Source organism: Haliotis cracherodii, unplaced genomic scaffold (genome assembly GCF_022045235.1).
Source record: "Haliotis cracherodii isolate W230 unplaced genomic scaffold, xgHalCrac1.p SCAF_6, whole genome shotgun sequence".
In the NCBI taxonomy this organism is placed as follows: domain Eukaryota; kingdom Metazoa; phylum Mollusca; class Gastropoda; order Lepetellida; family Haliotidae; genus Haliotis; species Haliotis cracherodii.
In genome coordinates, this window is record NW_027266319.1 from 50334466 (window position 1) to 50352614 (window position 18149).

Consider the following 18149-nt stretch of genomic DNA (forward strand, 5'->3'; position numbering starts at 1 on the left):
CCGTGAAGATCCGGAGTAGAATTGGTCTTCAGCAACCCATGCTTGCCGTAAAAGATGACTTTACTTGGAAGAGGCGACAAACGGGATCGGGTGGTTTGGCTCGCTGACTTTGTTGATGCATGTCAGTTGCGGAGAGCGACGCCCGTAATGTCAATCACTGCATTGTCTTGTTCAGACTCGATTATTTACAGACCGGCGTCATAAAGCTGGAATATTTGTGTTGTAACAGTATTGCGGCGTTAAACAACAAACATTCAAAACAAGTCACTTGGGTTTTTGTTCAGGTAACTCCACATCCAAGCCCCGAGAGCTCATTGCCCAGTACCAGCCAAGGACAACACTAACAGTATTATCCGTCCTATTAGACAATACAAGATAATCACAGCACTGGTTTAGGGGAAACGACGTTTACATCCTTATACACTCAAAGAAACTATACTAAACTATAAATTTTAATTTGTAATAAGAATTAAAATATTGTTTACAAAATGCTGACTGTAAAGTTTAAGGGTATAAATCAGAGTATCTGCCTACTGTGACACCACAAATCAACGTAAAAACACACCGACCATGCCAGGGCTATTGCATGAAGAGAGATGGGAGCTTCACATGACCACGTGTCTACAATCACCAGGTTGATGACGTGTTACAGGCACACTGACCATACGGTGGACAGGTCCAGACGTGGTAGACCATCCGTCAAGATCACCAACGAAGACCGATATCTACGCGTCATACACACGAGGAACAGATTCGTCAGCAATTGCCCTTCGACATCCTGTCAGTCGAAGAATGTCATGGAGAGGACAACAACAACATATTCGTGGCTTCATACCGTATCACGGAATATTATTGACGCCTCAACATCGACGTCAAAGGTTGCGGTGGGCATGGACGTCAGACAATGGCAAAACAGAAACTTGGAACGGGTAATCATTGCTGTCGATTTCCTGATGGCAAAGTTCGGCACGTTGTTGCATTCATGAGGTCGTGCCATTCGGCGTTGGTAACGTCATGGTTTGGGGCGGTAACGGTGGACAGCAGAAGACGCTTGTGTTTTTAAACGCCAATCTCACGGCAACTACTCCAAACTGGATGAAGTAATTTGCTGAGTTTGTTTGTTTGTTGTTTAACGCCACACTCAGCAATATTCCAGCTACATTGTATATGTCGACGGTCTGTAAATAATCAGAAAATCCAGTGTTTGACATCATGAGCATCGGTCCACGCAATTGGGATCGATGACCTGCATCAACCAAGTCAGCGAACCTGACCACCCGATCCCGTTAGTCGCCTCTTACGACAAGCATGGTCGCCTGTTACAAGCATGGGTTGCTGAAAACCTGTTCTACCCGAGATCTTCACGGGTCTAATTTGCTCAGTAGCTACAACAAAACCCTCTGATATTCCAACAACGTCCGACCACATACAAAACCATGAACTTCTCAATAACAAGGGGCGGTCGGGTAGCATAGTGGTTAAAGCATTCGCTCGTCACGCCGAAGACCTGGGTTCGATTCCCATGGGTACAATGTGTGAAGCCCATTTCTGGTGTCCCCCGCCGTGATATTGCTGGAATATTGCTAAAAGCGCCGCAAAACCTTACTCACTCACTCAGTCAATAACAACCATGTAAACTTTATGCATGGTCAGCCCGATCCCTTGACAGGTCTCCAGTTGAACATGTGCGGGGTCACTTGGGACGAAACACTTGACCACGACAGGTTCCTGTGATGACTAGACAAGGCGTGTTGCAAGCACAAGTAGAGAAATGGTGCTGCAATTCAACCTCAAGTCATTGGTCATCTGGCGTCCTCAGCTCGCCATCGAATGAGAGCCTGCATTGATTCCCGTAAGGGGCACGCATGATACTGACAGTGTTTGGAAATCATGCCACCCTAAACCGTTTACTAAATGCATTGTTGAATGATGGAAGGCCAGACAAATTCCCCATCCTCGTGATTGTGCCATCTATGCCTTTTTATATCAATTTACAACTGAATAATTTCATATGTTCTAGCAAACAATATGTACTTGGCAGTTACAACTATCATGCCTTGACCTTGGCTCCTCTTTCAATGATCGTCATGTCTTACTTTTGTCCATGGGTGTAGTTACCCTATGATTGGAACCTCATCGATATCGATCCTTACACTACAAACATTGATCTGACTACAGTGTAATTGATATGACCACAACTGGAATGTTTGGGCGATTGAGCTCCCTGATGTAACATCCAGGCAACAATCAAATATTATTTTGTGGAGGAACGCCACTGTCGTATAAGATTGACAAGAAATAGAACTTTCATAAAACAAATTATTCCTAAGAAGCTGAAAAAAGTAAACTACCGGGCAAAAGTATACACTTAAAAATTGAATTTGTCCAAAAAGGTACAAACGTCATCAAAAATTACTAGTCTTAAAATAGTCACCGAACCACTGCACAACTTACTGTCCCAAACAAACCCAACTATGATATCCGTATCAAATGCATCACCATCAAATAACCATGTCTTGTTTCTTCCACTTTTTCCTCCATCAAACGAGGATGTATGCTATATTTTGCCCTTCAGTTCATAGCGTTGCCTATGCCACAAACATCAACAATAATAATATTACTCACGCACGACGTTTATGTTATGCTGTAAGACTGCATACTGCAACTTAAATAGCTTATCCACTTTTTAAGCATCTACATAATCCGACAGGCGTGCCAAAATGTATGGTTGTGTGTCCTAATCCCATTTCGCCATGATTATGATTTTAGGTTTACAGCACCATACCCGTGCTCGTGGGTTTTACCAAAGTGGGTTTAAGACCCGCATAACATGTACTTCAGGCTTTCCTCCCGCAACAAACTGATGCCCTGATGGAACAAAGCGGGGACAAGGTAGCATTAAACCAACTCACTCACTCTGGCACATTACACATATCATATATTGCTAAATGTAACTTTTTATATCATTCAGAAACGTGTATATGCATTGAAAATGTACATGAACATCGCAGCATGTTTGCAATAAGGCCTCTTCGGGAACGTGACAGTGCTGCAGTCTTAGTGTGTCATTGCTGTCAACCCGTTCAACCAAATGACAGATGGCCTTGCGTGGGTCCAGTCAGGCAAGGTGTAAGTAATACACCCAATACACGATGTTGAATACAAGGAAGGAAATCGGAAATCCGTATTTGGAAATGTTATCGACTTGTCTGCTTCTGTCTTTGGAGTAGTCAGCATTGCGCATTTCCGGTTTTCCATTTCCGGTCTTCACCTCACCTCGTGATGGTTCTTTGGTTGACTGGTTATGCTGGGAAGATATAAATAACACACGGCTAACTGTAGTTACCTTTTAATTGAGACTCCGGGGAAAATATCGATTCTACTTGTAATCGTGTCTCTAAATCTCCTATGTTTCCAAAAATGTTAGAGCTTGCTGTAAAAGGCGACTATGTTTGTGGCGACTAATGGGATCGGGAGGTCAGGGTCGCTGACTTGGTTGATGCATGTCATCGATCCCAGTTGCGTGGATCGATGCACATAATGTCAATCACTGGATTGTCTTTTCAAGATTCAATTATTTACAGACCGCCATCATATAGCTGGAATATTGCTGAGTGCGACGTTAAACAACAACAACAACAACAACAAAATAGCATCCTATCCGTTGTCATGTGTCACTGCATCACTTCGGGCTTTTTTTACCCATTAAGAGACACACCATGATGAGACAGAATTACTGATCAAAGCGTTATTAAACCCACAACAGATAGAAAATAATGTTTCAGGTTAATAATTTGTCGTCAGGTTTTATATAAAAGAGGTCTTTAGTTAGGTGTAACCAAAAAAAAAATGTGTTGAAGATAAAAGTTAATTTGTGCGGCTTTTCCACTGGAAACCATAGCATAGCTTGCAGCAGTGAAAAATATCAGAGCCTAACTCTCTCTCGCCCTCAGAGTATTAAAAAGTGACTATGCTCCACAGACTATTGCCCGTTTTCATCGCAAGAATTTAGCATATCCCTGAAGCCATGTAGGAAGCCTTTCAGGGTCATTTGGTTTTTTAATTTGTTTCGCTACTATCTTGAAATTTCAAGATACTAAGTTGAAATTTCAAGAAACTAAGTTGAAATTTCCAGATACTAAGTTGAAATTTCAAAAAACTAAGTTGAAATTTCAAGATACACAGAAGTTGAAATTGAAACTTATTATCTTGAAATTTCTAATTAGTATCTTGAAATTTCAACTTAATATCTTGAAATTTCAACTTCTGTATCTTGAAATTTCAACCTAATTTCTTGAAATTTCAACTTCTGTATCTTGAAATTTCAACTTAGTTTCTTGACATTTCAACTTAGTATCTTGAAATTTCAACTTCTGTATCTTGAAGTTTCAAGATAGTATCTTGAAATTTCAGCTTAGTATCTTGAAATTTCAAGATAGTATCGAAATTTTTAAAAATAAAACAAATGGCCCTGAAAGGCTTCCGTAGCCATGTGATCGTCGTTTTTCTTTTATTATAAAAGTCAGCAGACACGAAATTGAATTTGCGTGACTATAATCAAAATTGCATGCGTTGCCCGGAATGATTTAAGGGTCGCTTCAAGATTTACCGTAAATAATTACTTTTGGGATATGAAATATTATCATAGTGATGTGTTGATGACAATTACCTGAGATATGGAATCGTCCTGTTTCAGCACCTTCTTGTGTCGTCGGAACATCACCGTGACGACAGCATACTCCATGTAGGCGGCAAACACAAACACCAGGCACGCCGACATCCACACGTCGATGGCCTTCACGTAAGGAACCCTGGGAAGTTGTGCGCGCGCACCCGAGCTCTGGGTGGTTATGGTGAGCACTGTAAGTAGCCCCACGGAGATTCTGGCGGGAACTGCCTCGTGGTCGATCCAGAACGAGGCCCAGGACAACACGACGATGAGGATGCTGGGGACGTAGGTCTGTGTAGCGTAGAAGCCGATCTCTCGTTCTATACTGACGTCAACCCTGAGACACGTGTACGCTCCTAAGGGATAAGCCGGACATGGGTTATTCATTATTTGAAAGGAGTACATGAGTGGTTGATGTGTGTTTAACGCCACTTTGAACGGTATTTCAGTTGTATCATGGCGTGTCAGCTTGATGTAAGAGAAAAGACTGAAGTTGCGATGGTTTTAAACGTTTATGACTTTTGTGAAACCTATGTGCACAAGTATTGTACTGAGAACCCTAAAGGCATATTCGGAACGAATTCACGGTTTGAACCCACGATGGTAGGTTACTGGCGCGCCTAAGGAAAGCATATCCGTACAGCGAATTGCGGTGCCAAAGACAGAACCACCATTGTACCCTTGAAAGAAGGCAATGATGGGGAAATTCTTCAGGTCGCAAAACCAGGTATTCCTTCAGCAGTAGTCAGGCTCAAGCCCGGAATAAAACTAAAAGTCAGATAAAAGTTTTGACAACCTGACATTGAAAAATATTTTTCCATCCCACAGCAATTTGACTATTTATTATGGTTTGGAATAATAAATGCGACTTGTTGTCAAACAAAACATGGTAAAAATAAAAGCTTCTTAAGAAAAATTACGCTACTTTATATAGAAGAAATATCAACGAAGTAAAACCTTTATGAAAACTATCTACTTGAAGATACAATACAAATATAATAATAATTTTATGGTATAGAAATAACGCCAAATGTCACATAAAAACGTTTTACTTTCCTCCTTTAAATGTGCTCTGAGGGGAACATGTATGTGTGTATAGGACTAATGGCATACTGAATGGAATAATAATGCTTAACATATTTCACATATTAAAGGGAGACATCGAGCTATACCCAAAGGCAGGAAGAGCTAACATAGTACGTAGCCTAAATGCGCCACGATGTTATTTCCTTTCTGTACACAACGCCAGCGTGTTTTAAATCAACTAATTCGGTTTCACTCTTTAAAAATAACCCAGTGATGCCAAAAATAGGACGGTAATGTAGATGAGTGAGTGAGTATGGTTTTACGCCGCTTTTAGCAATATTCCAGCAATTTCACGGCGGGGGACACCAGAAATGGGCTTCACGCAGTGTGCCCATGTCGGGAATCGAACCGGGTATTCGGCGTGATGAGCGAACGCTTTAACCACTAGGCTATCCGACCGCCCCGGGTACTGTAAACGTTGCTGTTGAATAAAGCAGCGCTTGGGAAACGTTCCCTGGTTATCTTTAAAGATGAACAAACGATTCACCATTCCGTGTAATATGGTTGATGTTGCATCATGGATTGTGTACTGACTAGGACTATTTAGGAAATAGTTAAATCAGCAAACGCGCATGCAGTCTTCAGCATGGATTTGAAATCTGGTAGAAGCTTGTGAAATACTCAGTTAAGCTCCAATCCTCCACGGTGTCGTTGGTTCGATCCCTTTGATAGCGTCATAACGGAGGACGTTAAAAGATGGTACTTGTTGTTACCCTGCCTGACGCTCGGCTTTAAGAGGCTAAAACAAGGACTGGCCGGGTCGGAGTGCCTGATGACTGAGTTGGGTATCCATGTTAAACTGCGACATGGTATCTCAGTAGGCTAGCACTATCAAACCGACATTAGTCCGGACTCTTGCAAGCAGCCGTACACAGGTACATGTGTCACATGTCTTCATATGAATAATAATCTTGTACTCGACGTTAATCCCCATTTCACCTCACCTCGCCTCGACTGACCCCCTAATACCCAATTGCGTGGATCGATGCTCATGATATGAATCACTGGACTGTCTGGTCCAAACTCGATTATTTACAGACCGCCGTCATATAGCTGGAATATTGCTGAGTACGGCGTTAGACACAAACCAACCAACTTACAAACAACTTCGAGGAGTTTTCACATTTTACACTGGAATCGACAAGGATTGTCAGGTTTCCACACTAAGGCCCCTTCTTACCGGTCGTGTATTTGTTTTGGCAATTCCCCACTGTCACGTCGGTTATCAGAAAATCTGGAATCTGTACCCCAGGGCGGCTGTTCACAGCATCCCGTTCAGTTGCAAATTCGTAGTAGAGATCTGTTGACGTGTGGCTGTCTGTAACGAGCGAGTTAGTGAGTTGGATTTTAGTCCACTTATAGCAATTTTTCAAAAAAGTCTCGGGACTCAAGCAATAGGCTTTACACACTGGACCCATATTTGGAATCGAGGCCGAGTCTTCGACATGACGAGAGAAAGATGTAAGCACTACCCGACTGTCCCTCGTCTGTACCTACATAAAGCATCGTTAAACAATTTCATTAAAAAATCAGATATATACCGATACGATACCTCACTACGTAAACGACATGCTCTTCAAGCTTCTAAATTCTCGGTATGAGTGAGCTCAGCGTACAGACGCAAATATCTGATTTCTCTATCTCGAAAACGAATGTAATCGTGGAGTGTCCAATGCAAAATGATAAAGAATAATGCTGGCATAGTCTTGTGGATATTTTCATATCCTGTCGACGATCGTTTCTCAGCGACATGGTCATCTACACTCAAAACGGAGTACTATCGTGTATGTATGTACACTCTTCAAAAAATGAAACGCGCAGGTAGTATGTAGTTCATGTACTGACTTCACAAAAAATCAGGTATATAAATTGGATATATGTTATTGGAAAATATTGGTGGCCTGATATTCGACAAACGGTGCGTCAAAACGCAGCCATTGTCGATTTGCAATGTCTTAAACGGCATTGTTTTCACACTTGTTCAAAAATGTCATGGACGAAAACAGTAAAGCAAAATGCACGTGCAGGTTATGGTTTTTTCGTAACTCGTGGTAGTGGCTTTAAAAAGGCAAGCAGAAGCCAATAATTTGTCATTCAGTTTTCAACATTTTTCAAGTTCGAAAATGGCGAGACTCAGCGCTGCCGATCGGAACATCGCCATAGGAGGGGAATCGCAGTCGTCTTTTGAACGCCACTTCAACGTCCACCACAGCACCATTTGACGCCTTTGGGACCGATACGAACAGTTCCACTGCAGACCGTCCAAGAACCGACCGACCAAGAGTTACCACTCCTGCACAGGATCGCTTCATTCGACTGTTCCACCTACGTCATCGCAATGACACAGCTACGGAGACTGCAGGACGCATCCCTGGTTTGAGAAGGATATCGGACCAGACTGTCAGGAACCGCCTTCGCGAGGCTGGAATCCGACACAGAAGACCAGTTTTCGTCCCTGTTTTGCAACAGATCCACGCTTGCGTTGGCGCCATACCTTACAGCCTTAGAATTTGAGAAACTGGAGATTCTTCCAATCATTGACCGCCAGAGGGAGCTGTTTCAACAGGACAGCACTCCGCCGCACACCACTCGTCTCACGGTAGACCAGTTTCATAATGCCAACATCAACGTCTTGCCCTGGCTGTCGAGATCTCCAGATCTCAACCCAATCGAACACCTCTAGGATGAACTCGATCGACGTGTACGTCAAAGTCAGAACACGCCGCAGACACTCCTACAACTGGTCAACGCGTTACAAGCAGAATGGCATAGAATTCCGCAGGACAGAATTCGTACACTTATCCAGTCAGTACCGAGGAGATGCAGACCCGCCATTGCTGCCCGGGGCGGTCTCACAAGATACTGACTTCAGCGCAACCTTGACATGACAATGAACAGTTTCCAATGTCTTTGTTCAAAGACAACATGTGACTATCGAGCTCCAAAATTTCATATTTGGATCTATGATATTAAATTAAATACATCGACTTTATTAGGTGCAATAAATTAACTAAAAATCAACCTGTGCGTTTCTTTTTTGAAGGGTGAATGTGTTCTGTGTGAGGTTTCTTATGCTAAGATCGAAATTTGAATTTCCGAATCTCGATGGCGAACAAATGAAGCCAAATGGTTTTAGAAAGCTAATATCTGACTTACTTAAGTTCCCACACATCCTTCAGTTATACTGGTGGATCAGTGTTCGGGCAATGGTTCATCTGACGTGCTCTTGTAGAACCATTGTACCTTAAGATGAATGTCCCCAACATTTTCAACATAGTGAATAAGGTACTCTTTCCTAAATTTTACTCTAAAATATAGATTTTTACCTGAACAGTCAGTCTTTTACCTATGAATGTGATACATGACTGATGATTTTAGTGATTTTCAACATCCCTTATTATTTTGGTTGATATATGATTACACAAAAGACATTTCTCGCCGCGATTGGCTGCAAAATTGCTGATGCGGCGTTGAGCAATATTCACTCACTCACTCCTAAATTTTACTCACAACTTTCCATGTCGATGTGACAGGTTTGCTTATCCATGGGGAAGTTGATGAGGTTCATGGGACATGCTAGCGTCACAGACAACCTGAAACAAGACACCAGGTGTTGTTGTTGTTTTCCCCCTTCTGCGATTGTTTAATAATTTGCACCAGAATTTACAAAACGTGTTGTGATGGGCCAAAAGAGATTATTATCTTGAAGCAGATACAGGTGCATTACCACAAACACATTTGTCCTTCTTGGGGTTTCCAGGCAATGTATGCAAACACAGCTGTGATAGATTCGTAAAGCATACATATACAGTCGATGTCAGTTGGACTGCGGGTCTAAGGGTCGGGGCATTTCATTTCTGAACTGCTTGGATTTTGTTTGCGAAATATTTTCAAAAACATATTTGTTCACTGGATATACAGATTGTCCAGAAAACATGTGTTGTGAAAAGGAAACGTTGGTTGGAGACAAGCGTATGTCCAAATATGTTCCATCTGTAATTACAATTGTATGTCCAAACATGTTCCATCTGTAATTACAAGTGTATGTCCAAATATGTTCCATCTGTAATTACAAGTGTATGTCCAAATATGTTCCATCTGTAATTACAAGTGTATGTCCAAACATGTTCCATCTGTAATTACAAGCGTATGTCCAAACATGTTCCATCTGTAATTACAAGTGTATGTCCAAATATGTTCCATCTGTAATTACAAGTGTATGTCCAAATATGTTCCATCTGTAATTACAAGTGTATGTCCAAACATGTTCTATCTGTAATTACAAGTGTATGTCCAAATATGTTCCATCTGTAATTACAAGTGTATGTCCTAATATGTTCCATCTGTATTTACAAGTGAATGTCCAAACATGTTCCATCTGTATTTACAAGTGAATGTCCAAACATGTTCCATCTGTAATTACAAGTGTATGTCCAAACATGTTCCATCTGTAATTACAAGTGAATGTCCTAATATGTTCCATCTGTATTTACAAGTGAATGTCCAAACATGTTCCATCTGTAATTACAAGTGTATGTCCTAATATGTTCCATCTGTATTTACAAGTGAATGTCCAAACATGTTCCATCTGTAATTACAAGTGAATGTCCAAACATGTTCCATCTGTAATTACAAGTGTATGTCCTAATATGTTCCATCTGTATTTACAAGTGAATGTCCAAATATGTTCCATCTGTAATTACAAGTGAATGTCCAAACATGTTCCATCTGTATTTACAAGTGTATGTCCAAACATGTTTCATCTGTATTTACAAGTGAATGTCCAAACATGTTCCATCTGTATTTACAAGTGAATGTCCAAACATGTTCCATCTGTAATTACAATTGTATGTCCAAACATGTTCCATCTGTAATTACAAGTGCATGTTCCATGTGTAATTAGTTAATTGCGTAGATTGATGCTCATGATGTCGATCACTAGATTGTCTGGTCCAGACTCGATTATTCACAGACCGCCGCCATATGGCTGGAATATTGCTGAGTGCCACGTTAAACAACAAACAAACAATCATCTGTAATTAAAGTTTAAGACATCCTCGCCGGATATTAAATGGCACATGATATGCAGCTTAACACAATTACATTTCCGGCCCCTAAATCAAATAGAAGACAGGCTTTGGAATGAATTGTGTCGGGAACAACATTCGTTTATTGACAAGTAGCAATACGTGTGTATTTGACCATGTCAGATGTTCAAAACGTGCAAGTGGAAAAAGGGACAAAAGGCTAGTCGACGGCCATTTAATGTACACTTTTTGCCATTATTTGAAAGTTTTCCGCACCTTTAAAATTTGACATTTCCATTGGGTCAAAATGGGTTCTACCCTTCATTTGCACCTCCTCCTTTGGGTATAATGAAATGCTAAATACAATGTGAATGGATAACACTGACCTTTGCGAGTACAACATGGTTCCGTCGGGAGACAGGAGAATCAAGACATTTGGGGCAGTGATTTCATGTCTGCTTGCTCGTTTGGAATTGGGGAAATACAGGTCAGGCACCCACAACGAGTCCAGACGTTTCTCGCTGATAACGATACTTTTATTCAGATCGTCATATTTTAAGCGTGGATCTCGCCACTCCTGACGGAGGAGGAAACTGGCGCTGAATTCCTGCAAGGAAAATGAAATGCAATTTCGTTATATATTTTGTAATTTTTTGTCATGATATCTTGGATCAAGGTTACAACATTCAATCCCTCAGCAAAGCTTTCAAAACGTTTTATGGTGAACATGTGGTGGACATTTTCAAATTTGAGCTATCAGTGACCAAAATGATGTCCGATGCAATTCCCCATTTTGACTAAAAAGTTGCCCCTGATTATAATGCCACCTTTTTTATAATGCCATGTTTTTCTTAGCACTGATTACCACAGTGCAAGGGGCACGGGTGGCCCAGTCGTCTTAGGCGCTGCCATTCGCTGTGCAGAATTGCGTCCCTTGGGCACGCCAGAAACCTATGATTGTTGATTCGAATCCCGGTTCGCCCCGATTATGTTTCTATGTTTGTCAGCACCATAACCGTGCTCGTGGGTTATACCGAAGTGGTAAACGTCTGAGACCTGCATCACTTCGGGCTTTCCTCCCACATTAAGCCGACACGCCGCGATATAACCGGAATACTGTTAAAAGCGGCGTTAAACCCAACTCACTCACTCCACAGTGCAAAATTCCCTGGCGATTATGCCACATAGGTTATAATGACAAGGCCAATGTTTTACAGAGCAAGCATTCCAGCTCCCTGGTTACAATATTTTTCACATTTAGTTTTTGATATGATAATCTTTGTTCTGACTGTGGTTCTGACTCGGGTATTCATGTTAAACTGTGGCATGGTATCTCAGTGGGCAAGCATTAGTCAGGACTGGTACAAGCAGCCACACAAACACACACACACACGCACACACCTGCACGCACGCACGCACGCACGCACGCACACACACTTAAACATGCATACTTTTCAAATAATTACTACTTGTACAATGAACCTCAAAAAAGAGTAACCAACGTTACCACTATCACTCAACCCCAAATGAATTTATCCTGCCTTTGATGCATTAAGAAACTGTAATCGGATGCACCATATTGACAATGATTTCTTCGAAATACGTTTGACAAGGAGTATCATCAAAACAATGTTTTTTCACTGTCCCTGTGAAGATTATGACATAAATGGAGTAAACAAATCCAAAAATGTTGAATGACAATCGTAAAAGTGCACAAAATACATTGATCAGACTCCTTTGGGTAGTTTCAAGCAAACCTCAATGTCAACTTACGAATAGCACACATACAACATACAACCAACACTACATTTTATCAAACGGTAGCTGTTATAATGGTCACGTAAATTACCCTAAGTTGTGACGTAGATTTCCAAAACAACAACTCAACAAATTACATCATAACATATATATACTAAAAAGAATTAATTTGTTTTGTATATTCAGTGGCGAGTTGGATTCTTACAACGTGTTTATTCCTTGAAAAGGAGTTCTGTGAACCCCTTGGCTACACATATGGTCTTTTAAAGTGTTAAAGTAATATCTAGACTCTTGGAAAACAGTAGTGGTACACTGTGGCAGTACACATGGCAGTATGTACACTGAATGTTTGCAATGTACATTGTGTGGTGTATGGTAAGTGTGAAACATAGGTAGTGTTTGAAATGGTTAGGGAAACATCCTATTCAACTCTGGTCACGTAGATTACAGGACCCAATATGTTAATGTTAATGTTATCTAAATACTTTGCTTTCTGTCATATGCTTCCTTGATGGCTTTGGTATCCTCTGGGCGAATGTTGAAGGTTCTTCCACTTTGCCCTTTTGGTTCTGGTGCCTGTATTTGGCAGAGGATGTCCTGGAAGTCAAGCCAGAGTTCACCAACAGCGCTTTACCATGTGTAGAGTGTTTAGACGAGTAAACTTCAAGAAAGGTTATGAGACAGTCATTGTCATCTCTGTCAATTTCTTTTACTTGTCCACTGTGCCACTTCCTTTGGTACAGAACTGCAACCAATTCATCTTCATTAATGGGGATATCCTGATGTAGGCTTTGAGTATTGTTCTTATCAGTTCCTAGAACTGGATCAGGATCTTTTGAACTGGTAAAATGAATCTTTCTTTGTGATTCAACAGGAGTATCCATGTTAGCAGGGCGAGATTCAGTTACTCTAGTTTCCTCATGACTCGTCCTCTTTAACAGATGTGTTGTAACCCAGACGGTGTGATAGTTGCCTGCTAGACACTGCTCACAGTAGCATGAAATAGTGCGAGTTCTCAGAACTCCCAGTGAGACTGGTACCACCGCATGGATCTGCATTGTACCCTTGACTGCAAGTATTGTCTGGTTTATCTGAGCAAGTGTATTCTGTGAATCTTATTATCTCAGGAGAGTCACGAATAGATACTTGGTGCAACTTTAAAGCTTCATTCCTCATTCAAAGAAATCTTGTGCATCCTGAATAAATGTTTTTTTCTTGTCCAATTGCCAAATCCACCGTCCTCTTGATGGCGTGTGAACTTCCTGGGGCTTATACCTTCCTGGTGGAGTTCTTCAGCTGTTCTATTTCTAGGTGTTAATTCATCAAGTCGAACAGAAGGCAGTGATCTTCACATTTTGAGAATATGGATGGTTTTGTTTATTTATCAGTCTTTCATATCTTTTGCAGACTCGTTTGTAATTTCGCTGCAGATTTCCATTCTTTACCTTCAATGCTCCAATGTCTAGCCTATAGTTTAAAGTAGCACGACTTATTCGTCTTCGTGATCTCTTCTTGTGGTCACAAGAAGGCAATTCACTGTCAGTCGCGAGGGCGGGTCTGTTGAGATGGTACAATATCTTCATCATTAGAACGCTGGTGTAGGGACTGTGGTGTATTCCCGACTGTAGTGGGTTCCTAATCCTTGATTTGAAGAAGTAGGCGTTTTAAATGCTTCACGACGTTCAACAACTGCTGCCTTCACTCTTTTCCTATGCAGTTTGGCTCGGCGCTTTTTAGCATCTTTTCTTGATCGTTCACATGTAGGGAATGATAAGACAAATACAGTTATCTCCCTTTATTGGCCTTGAAGTGTTAGTGATAGTAAATAAGTGAATTTATCAAGGATTTATAGATTATTGTATAACGTACCTTATATCACGTGAATTATATTTATGTGTTTGACAACTTGTCAGATCGTAAACCGAAGGATGATTACAATAAGTTTCACTTATTGTTACATATTCATTCCATGCGGCATACCATTCCATTGTATGAACTAGATGAATCAGTGTGTTACGTACCTTACATGCTTCACAATTTTGCAACTTCTCATGTTTGCTGTACCCATACTTTTGTTTTTATTGGCGATAACGCCTTGCAGTATTTTGGTATTTTGATTTCTATGAAATATTACTGGAAAACTGCAATAATATGTCTTATAAATTATCATTCGACTGCAACGTAGATTTCATGATTCCTTGAGACACTTTTCAAATTTCAAGAATTTGTTAAATTGTACAGTTTTCCGTTTGAACTTTTGAATGCTGACGACTGAAATATTGTACTTTCTTGAACATTTAACTAATCTTTAATATCTTTACACATATAGGTTTTATTACATGCCAAATATGATGAGTAATGAAGGAGACAGGAAGAATGTTCTTAAAAGGCTTAGGTTATCAGAAACTAGTTTCCCTAATTTTAGTACCACTGCAATAAATGATGAAACTTTAATTGATCTGTTTTATTATTTTGAAGGATTTCATTAGTTTTAAGTAAATCATGCTGGGACATGTAAGGTGTTTAATGAGTATATCATTCCATCACATTCTTTAATTGAAATCATTTGCATATTCACCATTTGAATGTCATTCACAGGTCCAAGTGAGATCATGGTCAAGTCCACCAGCACCTGTGTTGCTTTACCTTGAAAAGAAAACACTTAATAACTATCCCGTCAGCCCTGGGAACACTGACATAACCACACCGTTTTCAACAGTAAACTACGGATATAGAGAAACAAACATTGAATATATAACAAACCCCATATACAAGAAACAGATATTGTATATATCGCCAAACTTTCAAATATGGAATAACGCATATATTATATAGAAAGAAAACTTCGGATTGTATATAAACACATTGTATATATCGTCAACCCAAGATGTAAAGAAACAAACCCTCGGATATACAAAAGCAAACAGCCAGTGTATATGACGTCAACCCCTGATATTCTGGGACAAACACACACTGTATGTGTCGCAATCCTCGGTTCTATATGAACACACATGCTCTGTATTACTCGTCAACCAGATCTCGCCAAGGCACATGTAGGCGAATATATCAATACATGTTTAACTTTCCTGGTACTTTTACACTAGTCCTTACTCAAATATGAGAAAGCTTTTAAAAAGCCGTATCGATTGCAACATATTTCTTCAGTACACGCCAAGCACGGATGCTTATTGATAGGTTTGTATGTAGAGCTTATCTCGCAATAAGCAAATATGTCCTTCTAAATAGTATAGAGGAATAATTCAACTGAGTAATTTACGTGCTGGATTCTTTCTGGCTAAGGCAATCTTACTCAATTACTGCAGAAATGGTGCACATGATGTTGGGTGCGCTTGGTCCACAAATCACATTCACCGGGTAATATCTATAGATATATGGAGTCACTTGTACAATAGGTAACTTGGCCAGAAGGCCCAACCTACAGATGATATTGTCAACGCGCATGTTGACGGGGAATTGGCTCTTGTGGGGAATCAAGGACAAAATCGACATCACTGTCCCGGAACAGTTTTATGCACAACATGTTAACAATAAACAACAAATACACAATGAGCGGAATACCTGCTCTGACGACACAAACTCAGAAATGTGCGGACCTTCCAGCTCAGTCATACATGAGGTGAGCGGAGCTCCAGCTCAACCTCAGGACGTTTCCTACGAGCGGCACATCCTGCTCGAGGTCGTCCCTACACCCGCACTCGGAATACCAAGCGGACTAACAGTGTAATGATAACACATATATAGTAATGAACAACAGTGGACAGTTAAAGAGACAATGACGCTGTTCTGGACATGGGACATATGGGCGGGATGAAGCGACACAGCTCAGGGGATGATCAGTTAAGGCAATAAATGTCATACTATAAATAACAGTAATTAACGGGAAGTGATACGATAGCCCAGGTTGGCTGGCAGTCAATATACAATGGAATGTTGTTGAGGATAAACAAGGGGGATTAGTGTCTTATAAATAATGGCAATTAAGTTACGGAGACATATACATGTCATGGCTACATGGTAATTGGCCTTTGGAATCAATGTTCTTCAGACAATGGTTGTCGCTATGACAATATCTTTGCACGAAGTGTAAAAAGTTTATGTAATTCAAGGTGAAATCGAATTGAATTCTGAAAAGTAACGTGATTGGTAAATTGTTCAGATCTTTCCTTCAGAGATACGGGTGCAGTGGGTAGCCTCGTGGTTAAAGCGTTCGCTCGTCACGCCGAAGACCTGGGTTCGATTCCCGACATGGGTACAATGTGTGAAGCCCATATCTGATATTGCTGGAATATTGCTAAAAAGCGGCGTTAAACCATACTCACTCACTCACTCACTCCCCCGTGATGTTGCTGGAATATCGCTAAAAGCAGCGTAAAACGACACTCACTCACTGGTTTGTGAGTATCATTCTCATGCTCTTATTTAGGTTTTTAAACATTACTGGCCTCTGCCAAATTGGCCTTTTCCATTGAAATAGCTTTCCTCAAGCTTATTTACCGTTTTATGATTATAACTGAAATACTTTTAAAAACTAACTTTTCTAAATGCACTAATTTTACTCAACTCACACAAAAATAGCTTCAGGTCTGTTTATACACAAATATCTACCATATTATAGTTTTAAAAGACCGCTCTACAGTATTATATCATTAGTCATTATTATTTTTTTCAGAATGACGATAATATTTTATCTGACCTGCCGCTGCTTTGGGTCTAATCGTCGCATCATACTTTTCCGAGTTGAGAAGACGATTCAAGATTGCCCTCTCTGTTGATGGGTGCCCACCTTTTGCCCACGGGAGATTAAACACGAGACTCATGAAAAACACGTGCAGAACACAACACCACATTGCGGTCGACAGTCGGAGCATCAGATTCCGGGCAGCACCGTAAGTTCTCAATTGCGGCACCGGTGGTCGTCTTGTCCCTTCATCACCAAGAACAAAATGACGCATCGCCACTTTAACATAGAACATTGAGTTTTAGCTGATTCAGACGATCGATGTTGCTATGGATTCTTTCTATATTTTAGTCAACAACTGTAAAGCCTACACATCTGCGTCATCCTGTGAACATAGATAATCGTGAAATAGGCTGATTCTTTGAAACATGCACGATTTTTTGAACGGGTCTTATGGTAATATATTGTCAATATAGTTTCATTCGAAGTCCGGGTCATGCTTGAGAAATATACATGTGAAACAGCATAAATACTTTTTTATTTCTATTTCCGGTATCGAATACCCATCATTTATGTATAATTAGCTTTCTTCAATCGCCCCACTTGCCAATGCTCTCACAGACAGTATTTTCTTGCGTGCCATAGTGTGGTTCTTTTGTGATGGCATCGTTCAGCTGTCGTTTCAAAATAGTAACGGTTCAGGATTTGCATGTGAATAATATTGTTTCTGTGGGATATGGGTTTTAGTACATGTTCAGAAATATTTCTTTTTATCTACGTAATTATGTTCTTCGAAAATCTATGCTACAATGTAGGTTTTATTTAAAGGTGATGTAATCACCCGCATCCACCAAAGCACACCACTAAACCTGACACCAGTACTCGATTTCTTCGAAACTTCAAATAGGGG

The 18149-nt window shown here is 40.5% G+C and overlaps 1 protein-coding gene across 1 annotated transcript; it reads right to left on the reverse strand.

The window, feature by feature from the left end:
• Positions 1–3118: 3118 nt before the first annotated feature.
• On the reverse strand, positions 3119–17408 carry LOC139446478 (glycine receptor subunit alpha-4-like). Its single transcript, XM_071227789.1, has 7 exons — positions 17255–17408; positions 15119–15186; positions 11169–11389; positions 9266–9348; positions 6936–7073; positions 4670–5025; positions 3119–3307 (listed from the first exon to the last, which is right to left on the reverse strand). The coding sequence occupies exons 1-7, from the start codon at positions 17406–17408 to the stop codon at positions 3119–3121; spliced, it is 1209 nt and encodes a 402-aa protein (XP_071083890.1).
• Between the last annotated feature and the right edge of the window lie 741 nt (positions 17409–18149).